At 46.3% G+C, this 18,254-nt stretch overlaps 1 protein-coding gene and 1 non-coding gene across 2 annotated transcripts in view; both read left to right on the forward strand.

Annotated features, from left to right (window-relative positions):
* Nucleotides 1–208: 208 nt before the first annotated feature.
* Nucleotides 209–325, forward strand: LOC112215100. Its single transcript, XR_002948201.1, has one exon. It is a non-coding gene; the product is annotated as a U5 spliceosomal RNA (small nuclear RNA).
* A 15,578-nt stretch (nt 326–15,903) lies between these two features.
* LOC112214454 (ankyrin repeat and BTB/POZ domain-containing protein BTBD11-A) overlaps nt 15,904–18,254 on the forward strand; it is a 195,473-nt gene continuing 193,122 nt past the window's right edge. The window contains exon 1 of the mRNA XM_024373202.2: nt 15,904–16,985. Coding sequence (XP_024228970.1) covers nt 16,121–16,985 — 865 coding nt within the window. The 5' untranslated portion in view covers nt 15,904–16,120. The remainder of the gene's footprint in view (nt 16,986–18,254) is intronic.

Raw genomic sequence — 18,254 nt, forward strand, 5'->3', positions numbered from 1 at the left:
ATGTAGAAAAATGAAAGAAGGGCGATGCACTGTTTGTGCAGTCCTGTATTTTCCCTCCTTTTATTTTTTTTAACCAAACAAAAAATATACAACTTCGCCAGGATGGTGTGTGCGAGTGTGTCTGTCTGTGGTGTTTTCCCCACAGTCCCTGAAAACTTGGTGAGTTTCGGTGGGTACGTGGACCAGATGTGACAAAGTGTTCGGAGTGCGACTCTGGTTTCTCTTCATTACGCACAAGCCTTTTGCCTTTTACTAAAGACTTCCGTGGAGAGGAACAGTTATGAGTTCAAGTTATTTTTGGAGGGGCTTTGCTTCTGGCAGAGCCCGATATCTTGTTTCAAGAGAAATAAACCAAGACGGTGCCTGCTGTTGAACTTTTGCTCTTTGAATAAAATAGTCCCTTGGGCAATGGAATTCAAGCCCGATGACAAGCATAATTTTCCAGGCTTAGAACAAAATAGACAGGCAATTGACTTCAAGCCCGTTGACTGCCGTTGACTGCCGTATTTGAGTTCAAGCCTGATGGCTGCCATATTTTCCAGGCTTGGACGACGAAAGGATGGGCTGCGTGCATATGGTCTGCCATGACCTTGGATAGTATCTTGTAGTCTATGTATTTTCTGGGCTTTGAACAAATAGTCGCACTGGACATATAAAGAGCTAGTGACTTGATGCTGGCAACTTTTAACCTCTAGCGACAAGCAATCCCGTATCATAGCCAGAGCGTAATCATAGCCTCAAGCTCATTACCATAACGCAACGTTTCCTATTCATGAAAATCGCAAATGAAATGAAATAAATATATTCAAACACAAGCTTAGCCTTTTGTTGACAATACTGTCATCTCAGATTTTCAAAATATTCTTTTCAACCAAAGCTACACAAGCATTTGTGTAAGAGTATTGATAGCCTAGCATAATAGCATTAAGCCTAGCATTCAGCAGGCAACATTTTCACAAAAACAAGAAAAGCATTCACATAAAATCATTTACCTTTGAAGAACTTCGGATGTTTTCAATGACTAGACTCTTAGTTAGATAGCAAATGTTCATTTTTTCCAAAAATATTATTTGTGTAGACGAAATAGCTCCGTTTTGTTCATCATGTTTGGCTAAGAAAAAGACCGGAAAATGCAGTCACTTACAACGCCAAACTTTTTTCCAAATTAGCTCCATAATATCGACAGAAACATGGCAAACATTGTTTAGAATCAATCCTCAAGGTGTTTTTCACATATCTATTCGATAATCTATCAGTGGTGGCAGTTGGCTTCTCATCAGAAGCAAACGGAAAAATACTGCAGCTGGAGATTACGCAATAATTGCGACGGAGGACACCAAGCGACCACCTGGTAGATGTAGTCTCTTATGGTCAATGTTCCAATGATATGCCTACAAATACGTCACAATGCTGTCGACACCTTGGGGAAGCGACAGAAAGCCTAAGCTCATTCTTGGCCCATTCACAACCATATAAGGAGTCATTGGCATGAGGCGGTTTCAAAAAATGCGGCACTTCCTGATTGGATTTTTATCTTGTTTTTTTCTGTAACATCAGTTCTGTGGCACTCACAGACAATATCTTTGCAGTTTTGGAAACGTCAGTGTTTTCTTTCCAAAGCTGTCAATTATATGCATAGTCGAGCACCTTTTCGTGACAAAATATCTTGTTTAAAACGGGAACGTTTTTCATCCAAAAATTAAAATAGCGCCCCCTATATCCAAGAAGTAAGAAAAGCTACTTGCCTGTCACCAGGAAAAAGGCGGGGGTGCATGGTGATATGAGGAGCCCACTTTGACAAACTGCAGAGGTCTCCCAAGACCCCCGGTTGCCTGGTGGGGACAGAGGTGAATTTGTGGCTTATCGCTTCTCTGCCTTTTGGCTAAGATCAAGCGATCGATGGTCAGAGGGCGCCTTTCCTTTTGATTTAAGTTTAATTTGGTATTTTGTTCAGATTTACACGTGTTCTTGATTCTTGTCTTTTTGAAACCTGGCGGAGTGACCGTTGGAGGAACTACAGGTGCTTCGGCACCTTTAGGGCATGGTCTGGGTTTTTCCTTTTCCTTATTTCTTTACTTTTGTTAGTCTGATTAGTTCTTGTTAGCATGTGTTTGTCACCACGCGGAAGTTCTTTCTAAACAGGCATGTCACATGAAAATCAGACAACTTCTCACCTGCTTTAACTAGATCCATGACAGCAACACCTTTAGCTTCTGTATAAAAAGTCACATAATATTTATGCTTCAAAGAATTGCACTTCACATCACTCACTTTTTGTCTTCAAAACAGTCTTTCCAAAAGTATCCCTCGTCATCATTGACCAATCCATCTCCTTTCACTGAAATGGCACTGTGTTCGGGACCAAGTCTTGTCTTTGGGACCAATCCGCTTAACTGCTGGTTGTCATCGCTGCGAAGAGAGCTTGTTGGTGGAACAGATGATTCAAAGCTTTTATTTTATCTGCTCAAACACTTACAAATTGAACATTTCACCTTGCAAAAGAAAAACAATCAATGCCTGCCCCCCCAGTCTTTTGTAGGGGCTCGAGCAAACAAAAATCATACATACTCAGCGCATTTAAAACAACAACAGTTAACCTCTCTAGGGTATGTGGGATGCTAGCGTCCCTCCTGACCAACATCCAGTGAGATTGCAGATCGCCAAATTCAAATACAGAAATACTCATTATAAAAATTCAGAAAAGATACAACTATTAAACATAGGTTTACCTTCTTGTGAATCCAACCATGGTGTCAGATTTAAAAAATGCTTTACGGCAAAAGCATACCTTTCAATTATTTGAGAACATAGCCCAGCAGACAAATCATTACAAACAGTATCCAGCCAAGTAGAAGTGTTACACAAGTCAGAAATAGAGATAAAATGAATCCCTTACCTTTGATGATCTTCATATGTTTGCACTCAGAAGACATTCATTTATTCAATAAATGTTCCTTTTGTTCGATAAAGTCTCTCTTTATATCCGAAAACGCGCGAACAAAACTGAGGTTTTCTTCAGTAATTCACAGGCTCAAAGCAGGCAGACAAAAAATCCAAATTGTATCCGTAAAGTTCATAGAAACATGCAAACTATGTTTATATTCCATCCTCAGGTTCATTTTAGCCTAAATGATCTATAAAATTTCAACCGGACAATAATGTCGTCAATATAAAAGTTAAACAAGAAAAGGCACACTCACTGGTCTCGCGCATGAAAAAGCTCTGTGACAAGGCAGGTCCACTCATTCAGACTGCTCTTACTCCCTCATTTTTCAGAATACAAGCCTGAAACAATTTCTAAAGACCGTTGACATCTAGTGGAAGGCATAGGAACTGCATTTTGAGTCCTAAGTCAATTGAAAACTACAACATCAACAAAAAATCCTACTTCCTGAATGGATTTTTGTCAGGTGTTTGCCTGCCAAATCAGTTGTGTTACACAGAGATTATTTTAACCGGTTTGGAAACTTTAGAGTTTTCTATCCAAATCTACTAATTATATGCATATCCTATCTTCTGGGCCCCGAGTAGAAGGCAGTTTAATTTGGGCATGCTTTTCCACCAATATTTCAAATACTGCCCCCTACCCTAGAGAAGTTAAACAATTTACCCTACACTTTACCTACCTCTTTCTGTGGGTCCACACATACAATGACTATGAACAGAATGAGGTTTATCTGTGGAGAGGGAATCCCCGGCGAGGCCGTCCTTAAACAGGTTACCTTACCTCCACACTCGAGTGCATCTTCTCTTGATGTAGATTCAATTTACATGGGAGTGTATCTTTTTTAGGATGCAAGCAAGGTGGAAGAGGATAGCTTCAACGGCCCAACAGGGGTCAGCAGCACCGCGGATGTGGAAGAAGTGACAGAGGGGTAAGAACAGTCAGAAAGCCTGCGTGTGATTAACCTTTCTTCATGTCCCATCACTTCATGTGTGGAAAAAATGTGGTAAACCAGTAAAAAATAGGGGAAACCCAAAACCTGGAAAAACAAAACTAAGAAAATGGAATTTGGGAAAAAAACTGAATTAGGCAAAAAGTTAAAAGGCCATACCAACGTTTATTTGCTGTACATGACTGCAGTTTAGAGTGTGCGTCATCCTGCAGCACAGCATTTTGGGGGAAGTTGAAGTCAGGTCCAATATTGACTATGCACCCAAAAGGGACAGAGGTTGGGCGATCCTAGAAATGTTTTAATAAAATATAATATATAACATTTAACAGCCACTCTTATCCAAAGCGACTTATAGTCATGCGTGAATACATTTTTATGTATGGGTGGTCCCGGGAACAGAACCCAATATCCTGGAGTTGCAATGCTCTACCAAGATGCATGACATGTTTATAAATGCTTTGTGAATCCTCAATGTCATATGATTTATAAGACCTTTATTAACTTTGGGATAGGGAGAGGTGTTTTGACGTCCGGATAAAAAGTGTGCCCAACGTAAACTGCCTGCTACTCAAGCCCAGAAGCTAGGATATGCATTAAATTGGTAGATTTGGATAGAAAACACACTAAAGTTTCTAAAAGTTTCTAAAATAATGTATGCGAGTAAAACAGTACTGAAATGGCAGGCGAAACCCCGAGGACAAACCATCAAGAAAAAAATAATTCAGCATACCACTGATTTCAATGCCTGGCGACCCTGGAGGGAGGAGACGCAGAGACAGCCTGGTGCGTGGGGCTGCCACAGGACCCACCAGGCTGGGGAGACCTACAGGAGGCCTGGTGCATGGAGGAGGCACCGGATGGCCCGAGCTGTGGGGGAGCACTGGAGCTCTGGTGCGCAGCCTTGGCACCACTCCTCCAGGCTGGATGACCACTTTAGCCCGGACCGTCCAGAGGGCAGGCACAGGTTGAACCGGGCTGTGGGTGAGCACTGGAGATCTGGTGCATACCACTCACACCTCTACCTTAGGATCAAAACCCACATTCGCCCGGCACGGGCGGTGCGCAGGCATAGGACGCACTGCACCCTCCCAGCACCCCGGAGACACAGCACGCAACTACCGGCACAGGATACCCTGGGCCGAAATGGCGTACCAGAGACCAAACACGCCGGGCCGGCACAATACGCCCTGGCTGGATGCCTACACTCGCATGGCACTTGCCCCCCGTACCGGGCTATGAGCGCATAACACGGTGCCTGACCAGTACTGCGCTTCCTCCGGTAAGCACGAGGAGTGGGCTCAGGTCTCTCCAACCTGACTCCGCCACACTCCCCGTGTTCCCTCCTCCCCCAATTTTTTTGGGGGGGGCTGCCTCTCGTGCCTGTCGAGCTGCCGTGCTACCTCCTCATATCGCCGCCGCTCAGCTCTCGCTGCCTCCAGTTCTTCCTTGGGGCAGCGATATTCCCCAGTCTGCACCACGCTGCTTGGTCCTTGGTTGGTAGGTGTTTCTGTAATGGCTGCAGTAGGTGGAAGAAGGTGCAGCGTGGTACGTGTTCATACTTTTAATAATGGAACTGAACACCGATTAACAAAACACAGAGAACAACCGAAACAGTTTTCTGGTGCAGACACAAAAACAGAAAGCACTCACCCACAACCAAAATGGGGAAAACAGGCTACCTAAGTATGATTCTCAATCAGAGACAACGAACGACACCTGCCTCTGAATGAGAACCATACTAGGCCAAACACATAGAAATATAACATAGAAATAATATAGACTACCCACCCCAACTCACACCCTGACCAACCTAACACAAAGACATAAAAAATAAACTAAGGTCAGAACTTGACACTACTTAAATATGATCCCCAATAAGAGGCAACGATTACCAGCTGCCTCTAATTGGGAACCATACAAAAATCACCAACAAAGAAATACAATGACTAGAAGACCCCCCTAGTCACGTGACAGATATAATTCATGCCTTACCTTTGAAGAGCTTCTCCTGTTGGCACAACAATATGTCCCATAAACATCACAAATGGTCCTTTTTTTTCGATTTATTCCGTCGTTATATCTCCAAAATGTCAATTTTTTTGGCGCGTTTGATCCAGAAAAACTCTGGTTCCAACTTGCACAACATGACTACAAAATATCTAATAAGTTACCTGTTATCTTTGTCCATGTCACGCCCTGGTCAAAGTATTTTGTGTTTATCTTTATGTATTTGGTCAGGCCAGGGTGTGGCATGGGGTTTTTGTAATTGTGGTGTGTTTGTCTTGGGGTTTTGGTGGTGGTATTGGGATTGTAGCTTAGTGGGTTATCTAGCAAAGTCTATGGCTGTCTGGAATGGTTCTCAATCAGAGGCAGGTGCTTATCGTTGTCTCTGATTGGGAACCATATTTAGGCAGCCATATTCTTTGAGTTTGTCGTGGGTGATTGTCCTTAGTGTCCTATGTGTACTCTCGGTTAGTTTGCACTAGATAGGCTGTTTCGGTTTCGATTACGTTTATTGTTTTGTGTAGTGTTCGTGTTTCTTTATTTTATTAAACATGAATCTCAATCGACACGCTGCAGTTTGGTCCGACTCTCCTTCATCACCACTAGAAAACCGTTACAGAATCACCCACCAACCAAGGACCAAGCGGCGTGGTAAACAGAGGCAGCAGCAACAGCAGCAGCAGGAGAAGCGACAGGTGCAGCAGGAGCAACAGCAGCAGCAGCAAAGGCAGCAGCAGGAGCAAAGGCAGCAGCAGGAGAAGCAACAGAGGCAGCAGCAGCATTTGGAGAGGCTGCACTCTTTGGATAAATGGACTTGGGAGGAGATCCTTGACGGACAAGGACCCTGGGCCGAGCCATGGATGGAATTGGAGCTGTCGGCGAAGCAGAGTGCTGAGTCTGAGAGTGTGGAGGATGTATTGGACAGAGTAGAAAGAAAGGTGTGGGCTTGGCATAGCATGCACGGCATACCAGTGCCAGCACCACGCATCAGGCCTACAGTGCGTCCCACCTGTTCAGCGCTGCCGGAGCCTTTCTCCTCTACAGCGCTGCTGGAGTCTCCCGCCTGTTCAGCGCAGACAGAGACTTTCTCCTCTCCTGCGCGGCCGGAGTCTCCCGCCTGTTCAGCGCAGCCAGTCTACAAGGAGCTGCCAGTCTGTAAGGAGCTGCCGGTCTGTAAGGAGCTGCCGGTCTGTAAGGAGCTGCCGGTCTGCACGGAGCTGCCGGTCTGCACGGAGCTGCCGGTCTGCACGGAGCTGCCGGTCTGCACAGAGCTGCCAGTCTGCACGGAGCTGCCAGTCTGCACGGAGCTACCAGTCTGCAAGGAGCTGCCAGTCTGTAAGGAGCTGCCAGTCTGCACGGAGCCGCCAGAGCTGCCAGTCTGTAAGAAGCCGCCAGAGCTGTCAGCCTACATGGAGCAGCCAGAGATGTCAGTCTGCATGAAGCAGCCAGAGATGCAGCCAGAGATGTCAGTCTGCATGGAGCAGCCAGTCCAAGGAGTCTGCATGGAGCAGCCAGTCTGCAAGGAGCTGTCAGTCTGCCAAGGAGCTGCCAGTCAGTCTGCAAGGAGCTGCCAGTCAGTCTGCACGGAGCTGCCAGTCTGCACGGAGCTGCCAGTCTGCACGGAGGACCAGCTGCAAGGAGCTGCCAGTCTGTAAGGAGCTGCCAGTCTGCACGGAGCCGCCAGAGCTGCCAGTCTGTAAGAAGCCGCCAGAGCTGTCAGCCTACATGGAGCAGCTACCAGTCTGCAGTCTGCATGGAGCAGCCAGAGATGTCAGTCTGCAAGGAGCTGTCAGTCTGCAAGGAGCTGCCAGTCTGCAGGCTGTCAGTCTGCAAGGAGCTGCCAGTCTGCACGGAGCTGCCAGTCTGCACGGAGCTGCCAGTCTGCACGGAGCTGCCAGTCTGCACGGAGCTACCAGTCTGCACGGAGCTGTCAGTCTGCACGGAGCTGTCAGTCTGCACGGAGCTGTCAGTCTGCAAGGAGCTGTCAGTCTGCAAGGAGCTGCCAGGCTGCAAGGAGCAGCCAGTCAGCACGGAGCCGCCAGAGCTGTCAGTCTGTAAGAAGCCGCCAGAGCTGTCAGCCTATATGGAGCAGCTAGTGCCGCCAGTCTGCCCAGCACCGCCAGTCTGCCCAGCGTCGCCAGTCTGCCCAGCGCCACCAGTCTGCCCAGCATCGCCAGTCTGCCCAGCATCGCCAGGCTGCCCAGCACTGCCAGTCTGCCTAGCGTCGCCAGTCTGCCCAGCCAGCCAGACTCTTCCAGATCTGCCAGTCAGCCAGACTCTTCCAGATCTGCCAGTCAACCAGACTCTTCCAGATCTGCCAGTCAACCAGACTCTTCCAGATCTGCCAGTCAACCAGACTCTTCCAGATCTGCCAGTCAACCAGACTCTTCCAGATCTGCCAGTCAACCAGACTCTTCCAGATCTGCCAGTCAACCAGACTCTTCCAGATCTGCCAGTCAATCAGACTCTTCCAGATCTGCCAGTCAGCCGGGATCTGCAAGAACTGCCAGTCGGCCAGGATCCGCCAGTCGGCCAGGATACGCCAGTCGGCCAGGGTCGGCCAGGATCCGCCAGTCTGCCAGGATCCGCCAGTCTGCCAGGATCCGCCAGTCTGCCAGGATCCGCCAGTCAGCCAGGATCCGCCAGTCAGCCAGGATCCGCCAGAAGTGCCAGTCAGCCAGGATCCGCCAGTCAGCCAGGATCCGCCAGAAGTGCCAGTCAGCCAGGATCCGCCAGTCAGCCAGGATCCGCCAGAAGTGCCAGTCAGCCAGGATCTGCCGGAACCACCAGCCAGCCAGGATCCGCCAGTCTGCCAGGATCCGCCAGTCTGCCAGGATCCGCCAGTCTGCCAGGATCCGCCAGTCTGCCAGGATCCGCCAGTCTGCCAGGATCCGCCAGTCTGCCAGGATCCGCCAGTCAGCCAGGATCCGCCAGTCAGCCAGGATCCGCCAGAAGTGCCAGTCAGCCAGGATCCGCCAGTCAGCCAGGATCCGCCAGGATCCGCCAGTCAGCCAGGATCCGCCAGAAGTGCCAGTCAGCCAGGATCTGCCGGAACCACCAGCCAGCCAGGATCCACCAGCCAGCCAGGATCCGCCAGTCTGCCAGGATCCGCCAGTCTGCCAGGATCCGCCAGTCAGCCAGGATCCGCCAGTCTGCCAGGATCCGCCAGTCTGCCAGGATCCGCCAGTCAGCCAGGATCCGCCAGAAGTGCCAGTCAGCCAGGATCCGCCAGTCTGCCAGGATCCGCCAGTCAGCCAGGATCCGCCAGAACTGCCAGTCGGCCAGGATCCGCCAGTCTGCCAGGATCCGCCAGTCTGCCAGGATCCGCCAGAACTGCCAGTCGGCCAGGATCTGCCAGTCGGCCAGGATCCGCCAGTCTGCCAGGATCCGCCAGTCTGCCAGGATCCGCCAGTCAGCCAGGATCCGCCAGTCAGCCAGGATCCGCCAGTCAGCCAGGATCCGCCAGAAGTGCCAGTCTGCCAGGATCCGCCAGTCTGCCAGGATCCGCCAGTCAGCCAGGATCCGCCAGAACTGCCAGTCGGCCAGGATCCGCCAGTCTGCCAGGATCCGCCAGTCTGCCAGGATCCGCCAGAACTGCCAGTCGGCCAGGATCTGCCAGTCGGCCAGGATCTGCCAGTCGGCCAGGATCTGCCAGTCGGCCAGGATCTGCCAGTCGGCCAGGATCCGCCAGTCTGCCAGGATCAGTTAGATCCGCCATTCAGCCAGGATCCGCCAGTCTGCCAGGATCCGCCAGTCTGCCAGGATCCGCCAGTCAGCCAGGATCCACCAGTCAGCCAGGATCCGCCAGGGTCCGCCAGTCTGCCAGGATCCACCAGTCAGCCAGGATCTGCCGGAACCACCAGCCAGCCAGGATCTGGTAGATCCATCAACCTGCCTGAGCTTCCTCTCACTCCTGAGCTTCCTCTCACTCCTGAGCTTCCCCTCGGTCCCGAGCTTCCCCTCGGTCCCGAGCTACCTCAGTCCAGTGGGGCCCGTTGTTAGGTTTCCTAGGCCAAGGTTAGCGGCGAGGGTCGCCACTCAAGGGACACTAAGGAGGTGGACTAAGACAATTATGGAGTGGGGTCCACGTCCAGCACCAGAGCCGCCACCGCGGACAGATGCCCACCCAGACCCTCCCCTACAGGTTTAGGTTGTGCGTTCGGGAGTCCGCACCTTAGGGGGGTTCTGTCACGCCCTGGTCAAAGTATTTTGTGTTTATCTTTATGTATTTGGTCAGGCCAGGGTGTGGCATGGGGTTTTTGTAATTGTGGTGTGTTTGTCTTGGGGTTTTGGTGGTGGTATTGGGATTGTAGCTTAGTGGGTTATCTAGCAAAGTCTATGGCTGTCTGGAATGGTTCTCAATCAGAGGCAGGTGCTTATCGTTGTCTCTGATTGGGAACCATATTTAGGCAGCCATATTCTTTGAGTTTGTCGTGGGTGATTGTCCTTAGTGTCCTATGTGTACTCTCGGTTAGTTTGCCTGGATGAGTTTATTGTTTTGTGTAGTGTTCGTGTTTCTTTATTTTATTAAACATGAATCTCAATCGACACGCTGCAGTTTGGTCCGACTCTCCTTCATCACCACTAGAAAACCGTTACAGTCCAAACATTTCAAACAACTTTCCTAATACAACTTTAGGTATTTTTTAACATAAATAATCAATCAAATTTAAGAAGGGATAAACTGCATTCAATAGTGGATAAAAACAAAGTGGAGCGAGCTTTCAGGTCACGCACTGTCACGCCCTGGTCGAAGTATTTTGTGTTTATCTTCATGTATTGGGTCAGGCCAGGGTGTGGCATGGGTTTTGTATGTGGTGTGTATATATTGGGATTATAGCTAGTGGGGTGGTCTAGCAAAGTCTATGGCTGTCTGGAGTGGTTCTCAATCAGAGGCAGGTGTTTATCGTTGTCTCTGATTGGGAACCATATTTAGGCAGCCATATTCTTTGAGTTTGTCGTGGGTGATTGTCCTTAGTGTCTTTGTTCCTGTCTCTGTTAGTTTACACTAGTATAGGCTGTTTCGGTTTTCGTTGCGTTCTTTGTTTTTGTAGTGTTTAATATTGATTCGTGTTTTTTTGTTTTGTTCATTAAACATGGATCGCAATCTACACGCTGCATTTTGGTCTGACTCTCCTTCACACCTAGAAAACCGTTACACGCACCTTAACCACAACAGTACACTTCACTCGACCCTCGTTCTGAACAGGGCTACTTCTTCATTTCTCAAAGGAGAAACATCAACCAATTTCTAAAGACTGTTGACATCCAGTGGAAGCGATGGGAACTGCAAGCAAGTGGCTTAGAAATCTAGATCCCCATAGAAATCACATTGAAAAGAGAGTGACCTCAAAAACAAATTCCTGTATGGTTTGTCATCGGGGTTTCGCCTGCCAAATAAGTTATGTTATACTCACAGACATAATTCAAACAGTTTTAGAAACTTCAGAGTGTTTTCTATCCATATCTACTAATAATATGCATATCCTTGCTTCTGGTCCTGAGTAGCAGGCAGTTTACTTTGGGCACACTTTTCATCCGGACGTGAAAATACCGCCCCCTAACCTAGAGAGGTTTTAACAGTCTTGGGTCTTTTGCTCTCCCTCCTGATGTAGCCTAATACTTGTCAGTCGCTGAAGTGAGGTCCATTACCTTTAGTCCTCAAGGTTCCGTTTTGGGACCACTATTGTTTTCACTATATACTTTACCTCTTGGGGATGTTATTCGAAAACATAATGTTAACTTTCACTGCTATGCGGATGACACACAGCTGTACATTTCAATGAAACATGGTGAAGCCCCAAAATTGCCCTTGCTAGAAGCATGTGTTTCAGACATAAGGAAGTGGATGGCTGCAAACTTTCTACTTTTAAACTCGGACAAAACAGAGATGCTTGTTCTAGGTCCCAAGAAACAAAGAGATCTTCTGTTGAATCTGACAATGAATCTGAATGGTTGTACAGTTGTCTCAAATAAAACTGTGAAGGACCTCGGCGTTACTCTGGACCCTGATCTCTCTTTTGAAGAACATATCAAGACCATTTCAAGGACAGCTTTTTTCCATCTACGTAACATTGCAAAAATCAGAAACTTTCTGTCCAAAAATGATGCAGAAAAATTAATCCATGCTTTTGTCACTTCTAGGTTAGACTACTGCAATGCTCTACTTTCCGGCTACCCGGATAAAGCACTAAATAAACTTCAGTTAGTACTAAATACGGCTGCTCGAATTCTGACTAGAACCAAAAAATTTGATCATATTACTCCAGTGCTAGCCTCTCTACGCTGGCTTCCTGTCAAAGCAAGGGCTGATTTCAAGGTTTTACTGCTAACCTACAAAGCATTACATGCTGCTCCTACCTATCTCTCTGATTTGGTCCTGCCGTACATACCTACACGTACGCTACGGTCACAAGACGCAGGCCTCCTAATTGTCCCTAGAATTTCTAAGCAAACAGCTGGAGGCAGGGCTTTCTCCTATAGAGCTCCATTTTTATGGAACGGTCTGCCTACCCATGTCAGAGACGCAAACTCGGTCTCAACCTTTAAGTCCTTACTGAAGACTTATCTCTTCAGTGGGTCATATGATTGAGTGTAGTCTGGCCCAGGAGTGGGAAGGTGAACGGAAAGGCTCTGGAGCAACGAACCGCCCTTGCTGTCTCTGCCTGGCCGGTTCCCCTCTTCCCACTGGGATTCTCTGCCTCTAACCCTATTACAGGGCTGAGTCACTGGCTTACTGGGGCTCTCTCTTGCCGTCCCTGGAAGGGGTGCGTCACCTGAGTGGGTTGATTCACTGATGTGGTCATCCTGTCTGGGATGGCGCCCCCCCTTGGGTTGTGCCATGGCGGAGTTCTTTGTGGGCTATACTCAGCCTTGTCTCAGGATGGTAAGTTGGTGGTTGAAGATATCCCTCTAGTGGTGTGGGGGCTGTGCTTTGGCAAAGTGGGTGGGGTTATATCCTTCCTGTTTGGCCCTGTCTGGGGGTGTCCTTGGATGGGGCCACAGTGTCTCCTGACCCCTCCTGTCTCAGCCTCCAGTATTTATGCTGCAGTAGTTAATGTGTCGGGGGGCTAGGGTCAGTTTGTTATATCTGGAGTACCTCTCCTGTCCTATTCGGTGTCCTGTGTGAATCTAAGTGTGCGTTCTCTAATTCTCTCTTTCTCTCTCTCTCTCTCTCGGAGGACCTGAGCCCTAGGACCATGCCCCAGGACTACCTGACATGATGACTCCTTGCTGTCCCCAGTCCACCTGGCCGTGCTGCTGCTCCAGTTTCAACTGTTCTGCCTTATTATTATACGACCATGCTGGTCATTTATGAACATTTGAACATCTAGGCCATGTTCTGTTATAATCTCCACCCGGCACATCCAGAAGAGGACTGGCCACCCCACATATGCTCTCTCTAATTCTCTCTTTCTTTCTCTCTCTCGGAGGACCTGAGCCCTAGGACCATGCCCAGGACTACCTGACATGATGACTCCTTGCTGTCCCCAGTCCACCTGACCGTGCTGCTGCTCCAGTTTCAACTGTTCTGCCTTATTATTATACGACCATGCTGGTCATTTATGAACATTTGAACATCTTGGCCATGTTCTGTTGTAATCTCAACCCGGCACAGCCAGAAGAGGACTGGCCACCCCACATAGCCTGGTTCCTCTCTAGGTTTCTTCCTAGGTTTTGGCCTTTCTAGGGAGTTTTTCCTAGCCACTGTGCTTCTACACCTGCATTGCTTGCTGTTTGGGGTTTTAGGCTGGGTTTCTGTACAGCACTTTGAGATATCAGCTGATGTACGAAGGGCTATATAAATAAATTTGATTTGATTTGATTTTAGTCAATGTATTTCTGTTAATGCTTGTCTATTCATCTATCCTGCTCCATACTCAACTTTTTGATAGTAAGTGATAGTAAACACTAAGGCTCGGTTTCACATACACTGATTAAAACTAGTCCTGGACAAAAAGCACTTTAAATGGAGATTGCACTAAAAAGCATTTTTGATTGATTGGTTTTATTTGCCAGTTTTAAAAAAATCATATCCACACACAGCACATACATTTTAAAAACTTTACAAGGAAAACACAAAGTCAGTGACTTATTTCCATTGTGTTCCCTAATCTGCATTGAATGTGCTTTTTAGTCCAGGACTGTGCCTAATCTGTGTGTCTAGGGTTATAACAGCATTGGAAGCCCTTTCTCTGAACAACCTGTATTTACATTAAGTGTATTTTAAATTAATGATTAATGAATAATAGGCTTTTTTCATTTTAGGCTTTTTAAAAGTGTCATGACCGCGTTATGAATGCTTCTAACAAATGTAATAAACATATGAACATTTATAAGCCTCATATGCATTACATTGCATTTATAACAAATTAATTTAGCATAAAAATGCTAAAAGCATTTATAAGCTCTTCATGAGGCAAATTTTGCTGGGTGAGTTGTTATGAATGTTGATAGCATATTGTGCAATACGCAATGGATGTGATAAAGGGCACTACGCATATGAGTAAAACTAATGTTGAATAATGTGTGTAACGCTATAAATCTAAATCCTGAATGAAAAACAAGGGAACTAATAAGTACCAGGACCGTGTGTTTTATGGCACTCAAATGAGGAAATATAAAAAATACCCCATCAATTAGGATTGTACAAACTACATAGATAGTTAAAATGTTAATATAGCCTTTAGCCCACTGCCATTTCTTGATCGTTCCTTTATATCCTTTTGGCATTTGATGATGTTTCCATAAGATTATCTGCAGTAGGACTGCAAGGGTATGTTCAGTGATGTGAGCCATTCAGAAGGTTGCAGGAAGAAATGTAGCATTGAGCTGAGCGGACATAATTATTTTAAGCCTACCTACCTGACCGAAAACCATATATCAGTAACGTTGCACCTGAAGATAGGACCTTCACCCCGAAAAGACACTGATGTTTTTGATCCTTTCCAACAATATTGTGAATGTTTATCTATTTGTATTTCAGGATCCTGTATTCATTCCATTTTCATATCATTGCCATAGTCGAATTCTTTTTAATAATTTTTCCCAAGCAGTCTATTGATTTGTAGCTTATATCAGTGAGTACGTTTACATGCATCACTATTAAACTGGTTATAGCAGTAGGCAGATCATGCAATAGTCATGTAAACACTTTTGTGCAATCGAAAGATTGCTTTGCCTATCTTAAATCAGTTTAAGGCCAAATCCGAAGTAAGCATACTCCGATTTAACACAAGGTTTTCTGAGCAATCTTTCGAATTATTAGGATATTTAAACACCCCAATCGCCATCTCAGCTGTATATTTGATCTGCACATGTGCAAGCACCAGCCGAGCAAGTCTTTAACATGAACTAAGTGAGTTTGAAACAACTGAATGTCTGCGTCTTAGAAGTAATTTTCACATACAAACTTCATATGTTCAAAAAATAGCATGGTCGCAGTGGTTGAATGTTTATTTAGATTGCCAATTTTATGCATTCATCAGAGTGCCATCAGGTAGCCTGATTTCAGATGTGTCCATGTAAACAGGATAATCATTCTTCTTCCAAAGCATGTAAACATTTTAATCAACTATCATATTAATCAGACAATCCACAACAATCACATTATTATGCGCATGTAATGTACGGAGTGTGTTTTCATATGTGTAGACAGACATTGTTAATGTGCTAAATGCAACACCCTCCCAGCCATTAGGCCTGATCAATAGCAGGTGGATAAATGTGTGGGAGAGTGTCATTCTTAATCTGCCTGTTTTAAGTCTGTTGTATTTATTATGATATAAGACTCAGATTTTTGAGTAAATCCTTTTCCAGTCATATTTGAAACATGTTTAATGTGCCCATCAACAGCTAATATCATAATACATCCCAGTTGACAAATTGAATATGTCAGTCAAGAGTAATAAAGGCATCAGATTGGCCTTTAGCAGCCAACCATGTGCCTAGCCCCTCCTCTACACGCACGAGTCCGTGCTGCGCCTGATGCAGTGGCTTGTGGATTCGATCTCTCTCAGGTTATGCAGGAGTTAGAGAAAGACCAGTTTAATGGAATATTTTCAGTAAACGCAAGAAAGCGAAAACTAGGTAAAACATTCACTTCATTTACAGAGATTGTATGTAGCCGAATATAACTCTTGGAGCCGTGGAATAGCTGCGACAGAGACAGGGTTTGTGGCATTCATTGAAAAAGCAGACCTTTAGTATGCAATGCAGCCATGACAGGCAAGAGTAAGACAGCTGTGAGGACGCTGGAGGATTTAACACTCGATTCCGGTTATGGTGGAGCCGCTGACTCCTTCAGGTCTTCCAGTGTGTCGCTGTGTTGCTCGGACACGAATCTGTCATATGCGCATGGGGGAAACTGCTGGCATCTGACCGAATCTATGCACAGCCGACACAACAGCTTGGACACGGTCAACACCGTCCTGGCGGAGGACACGGATATATTGGAGTTCTCCAGCCAATGCGCCAAGCTTCCCGAGCTGGAGGACGTGCCATGGAGCCTCAGCGAGGTGGAGTGTGCACTCAGGAAGAAAGAGGAGCTATGTGTTGGGAGCCCGTCACAAGAGGTCCTGGCCAAGCTCTCAGCACTGGTCAGTCGGGCGTTGGTGAGGGTCGCCCGGGAGGCTCAGCGCCTCAGTCTGCGCTATGCCAAGTGCACCAAGCACGAGATCCAAAGCGCCATCAAGATGGTTCTCTCTTGGACCATCTCTGTCAACTGCATCACCGCAGCACTCGGTGCACTTTCGCTCTATAATATGAGCACTAGGGATAAATTCTACCGGGGAAAGTCAGCGCGGTGCGGGCTCGTCTTTTCTGTAGGACATTTTTTCAAGTGGATGGTTGAGAATCGAGTGGCACTCCGGGTCCATGAGCACGCGGCTATATACTTCACTGCCTGTGTGGAAAGCCTGTTCCTTGAGGTATTCAGTCGAGTGCAGCGGAGCGCGCTCATCGAGAATGACAACGGTACCTCCACATTTATGCTTGAGTCCCTAGAGCAGGCCATCAACAATGACTCAGAGATCTGGGGTCTGCTGCAGCCCAACCAGCACCTCATATGTGGGAAGAATGCATCTGGTAAGAAAAACAAAATGCATGTTGCTCGTTTTCTGTTGAGAGAAATATGTCCTGAGTGGAATCGGATGTAATATGTTGTGGGTTTTTCGTTGGAAACTCAGGTCGTTTCAAGCAGAATGTACTTTGTTGACCACAGATCCTTTGTTTTTGTTTCTATTATTTGGCTGGCAGATCTGCCAGTGCATTGGGGGATACAGGGATGTGTTAATAGGCGTCTGTTTGTATCATTGGCCCTCGCCAATGTTGTTGTGAATGACGGTCACCTCACGTCGAGTTGAGGGACTGTTTATAGAGGTGGCTACTTAATTAAAGCTTATTTTAATGGGTCTTTCATAATTGAGTTATTTTGATAGAGGAACGAAATTTACATCACCCACAGATTATTGGTTCATCTGCATTTTTAAGCCACATTCTGTCATGGGTTAAGATTATTATAAATATTTTTTAACCTATTTGCCAAAGTTAGGGTAATAGGGGGTAACTAGCTTCCTCGGGCAACTTCCCCCCCTCCCTTTAATTTGCATTAAGACCCAAAGATGTTACAATTAACACTCTCCGTGTTGTAGATATACTCCAATGAAGTTAGATCTATAATTGTTTTTTAAATATACAAGAAGGAAAGCCTTAAGATAAATAATCCACTTGTTTAGAGAGAAAAATGTAGATAATTTGAGTAAAGTAGTAATATGTTGGATGAGTGTGTTGGGGCTACACCCCCTCCCCCTCTTACTAGGGGGTAATTGGCCCCTAGTAAGTATGTGTTTCCACCTGTAATTTAGACAATGACTAGCCCAGTTAGCGATAGTTTATGCTAATTTAAACCTTTTTCTCTGGAATGTATTAAAGACTGCTGGGGTTTAAAATCGTGCGTTATTCAAATCATATTTAGTGCAATTGTACATAATGGATTGTATGGAGAAGGAACAAATAAAATGGATCTGAAGGTGACCTCTTATGGCTGCGATCCCCGTACAGGTATCAACATCAGGGGAAATTTCAGAGTGACAGCTAAAAATACAATGTCGTAACAAACATTCTTGAAAATACAAGTGTCTTACATCTTTCAAAAGATTAGAATCTTGGTAACAAACTACGTTTTCCAATTTAAAATAGCTATTACAGAGAACAAATACCATGCCTTTGTTTGAGAAGAGCGATCAACAACAAAAAACATTTTCCGCCATGAAGGTTTTGACACATTCACATCTGAAGGTAAAATTATGACTTACATTCTGATATCTTGCTCTTATTTATCTTCCTGAGGGTCCC

The sequence above is a fragment of the Oncorhynchus tshawytscha genome, linkage group LG15, assembly GCF_018296145.1.
Source record: "Oncorhynchus tshawytscha isolate Ot180627B linkage group LG15, Otsh_v2.0, whole genome shotgun sequence".
Lineage (NCBI taxonomy): Eukaryota > Metazoa > Chordata > Actinopteri > Salmoniformes > Salmonidae > Oncorhynchus > Oncorhynchus tshawytscha.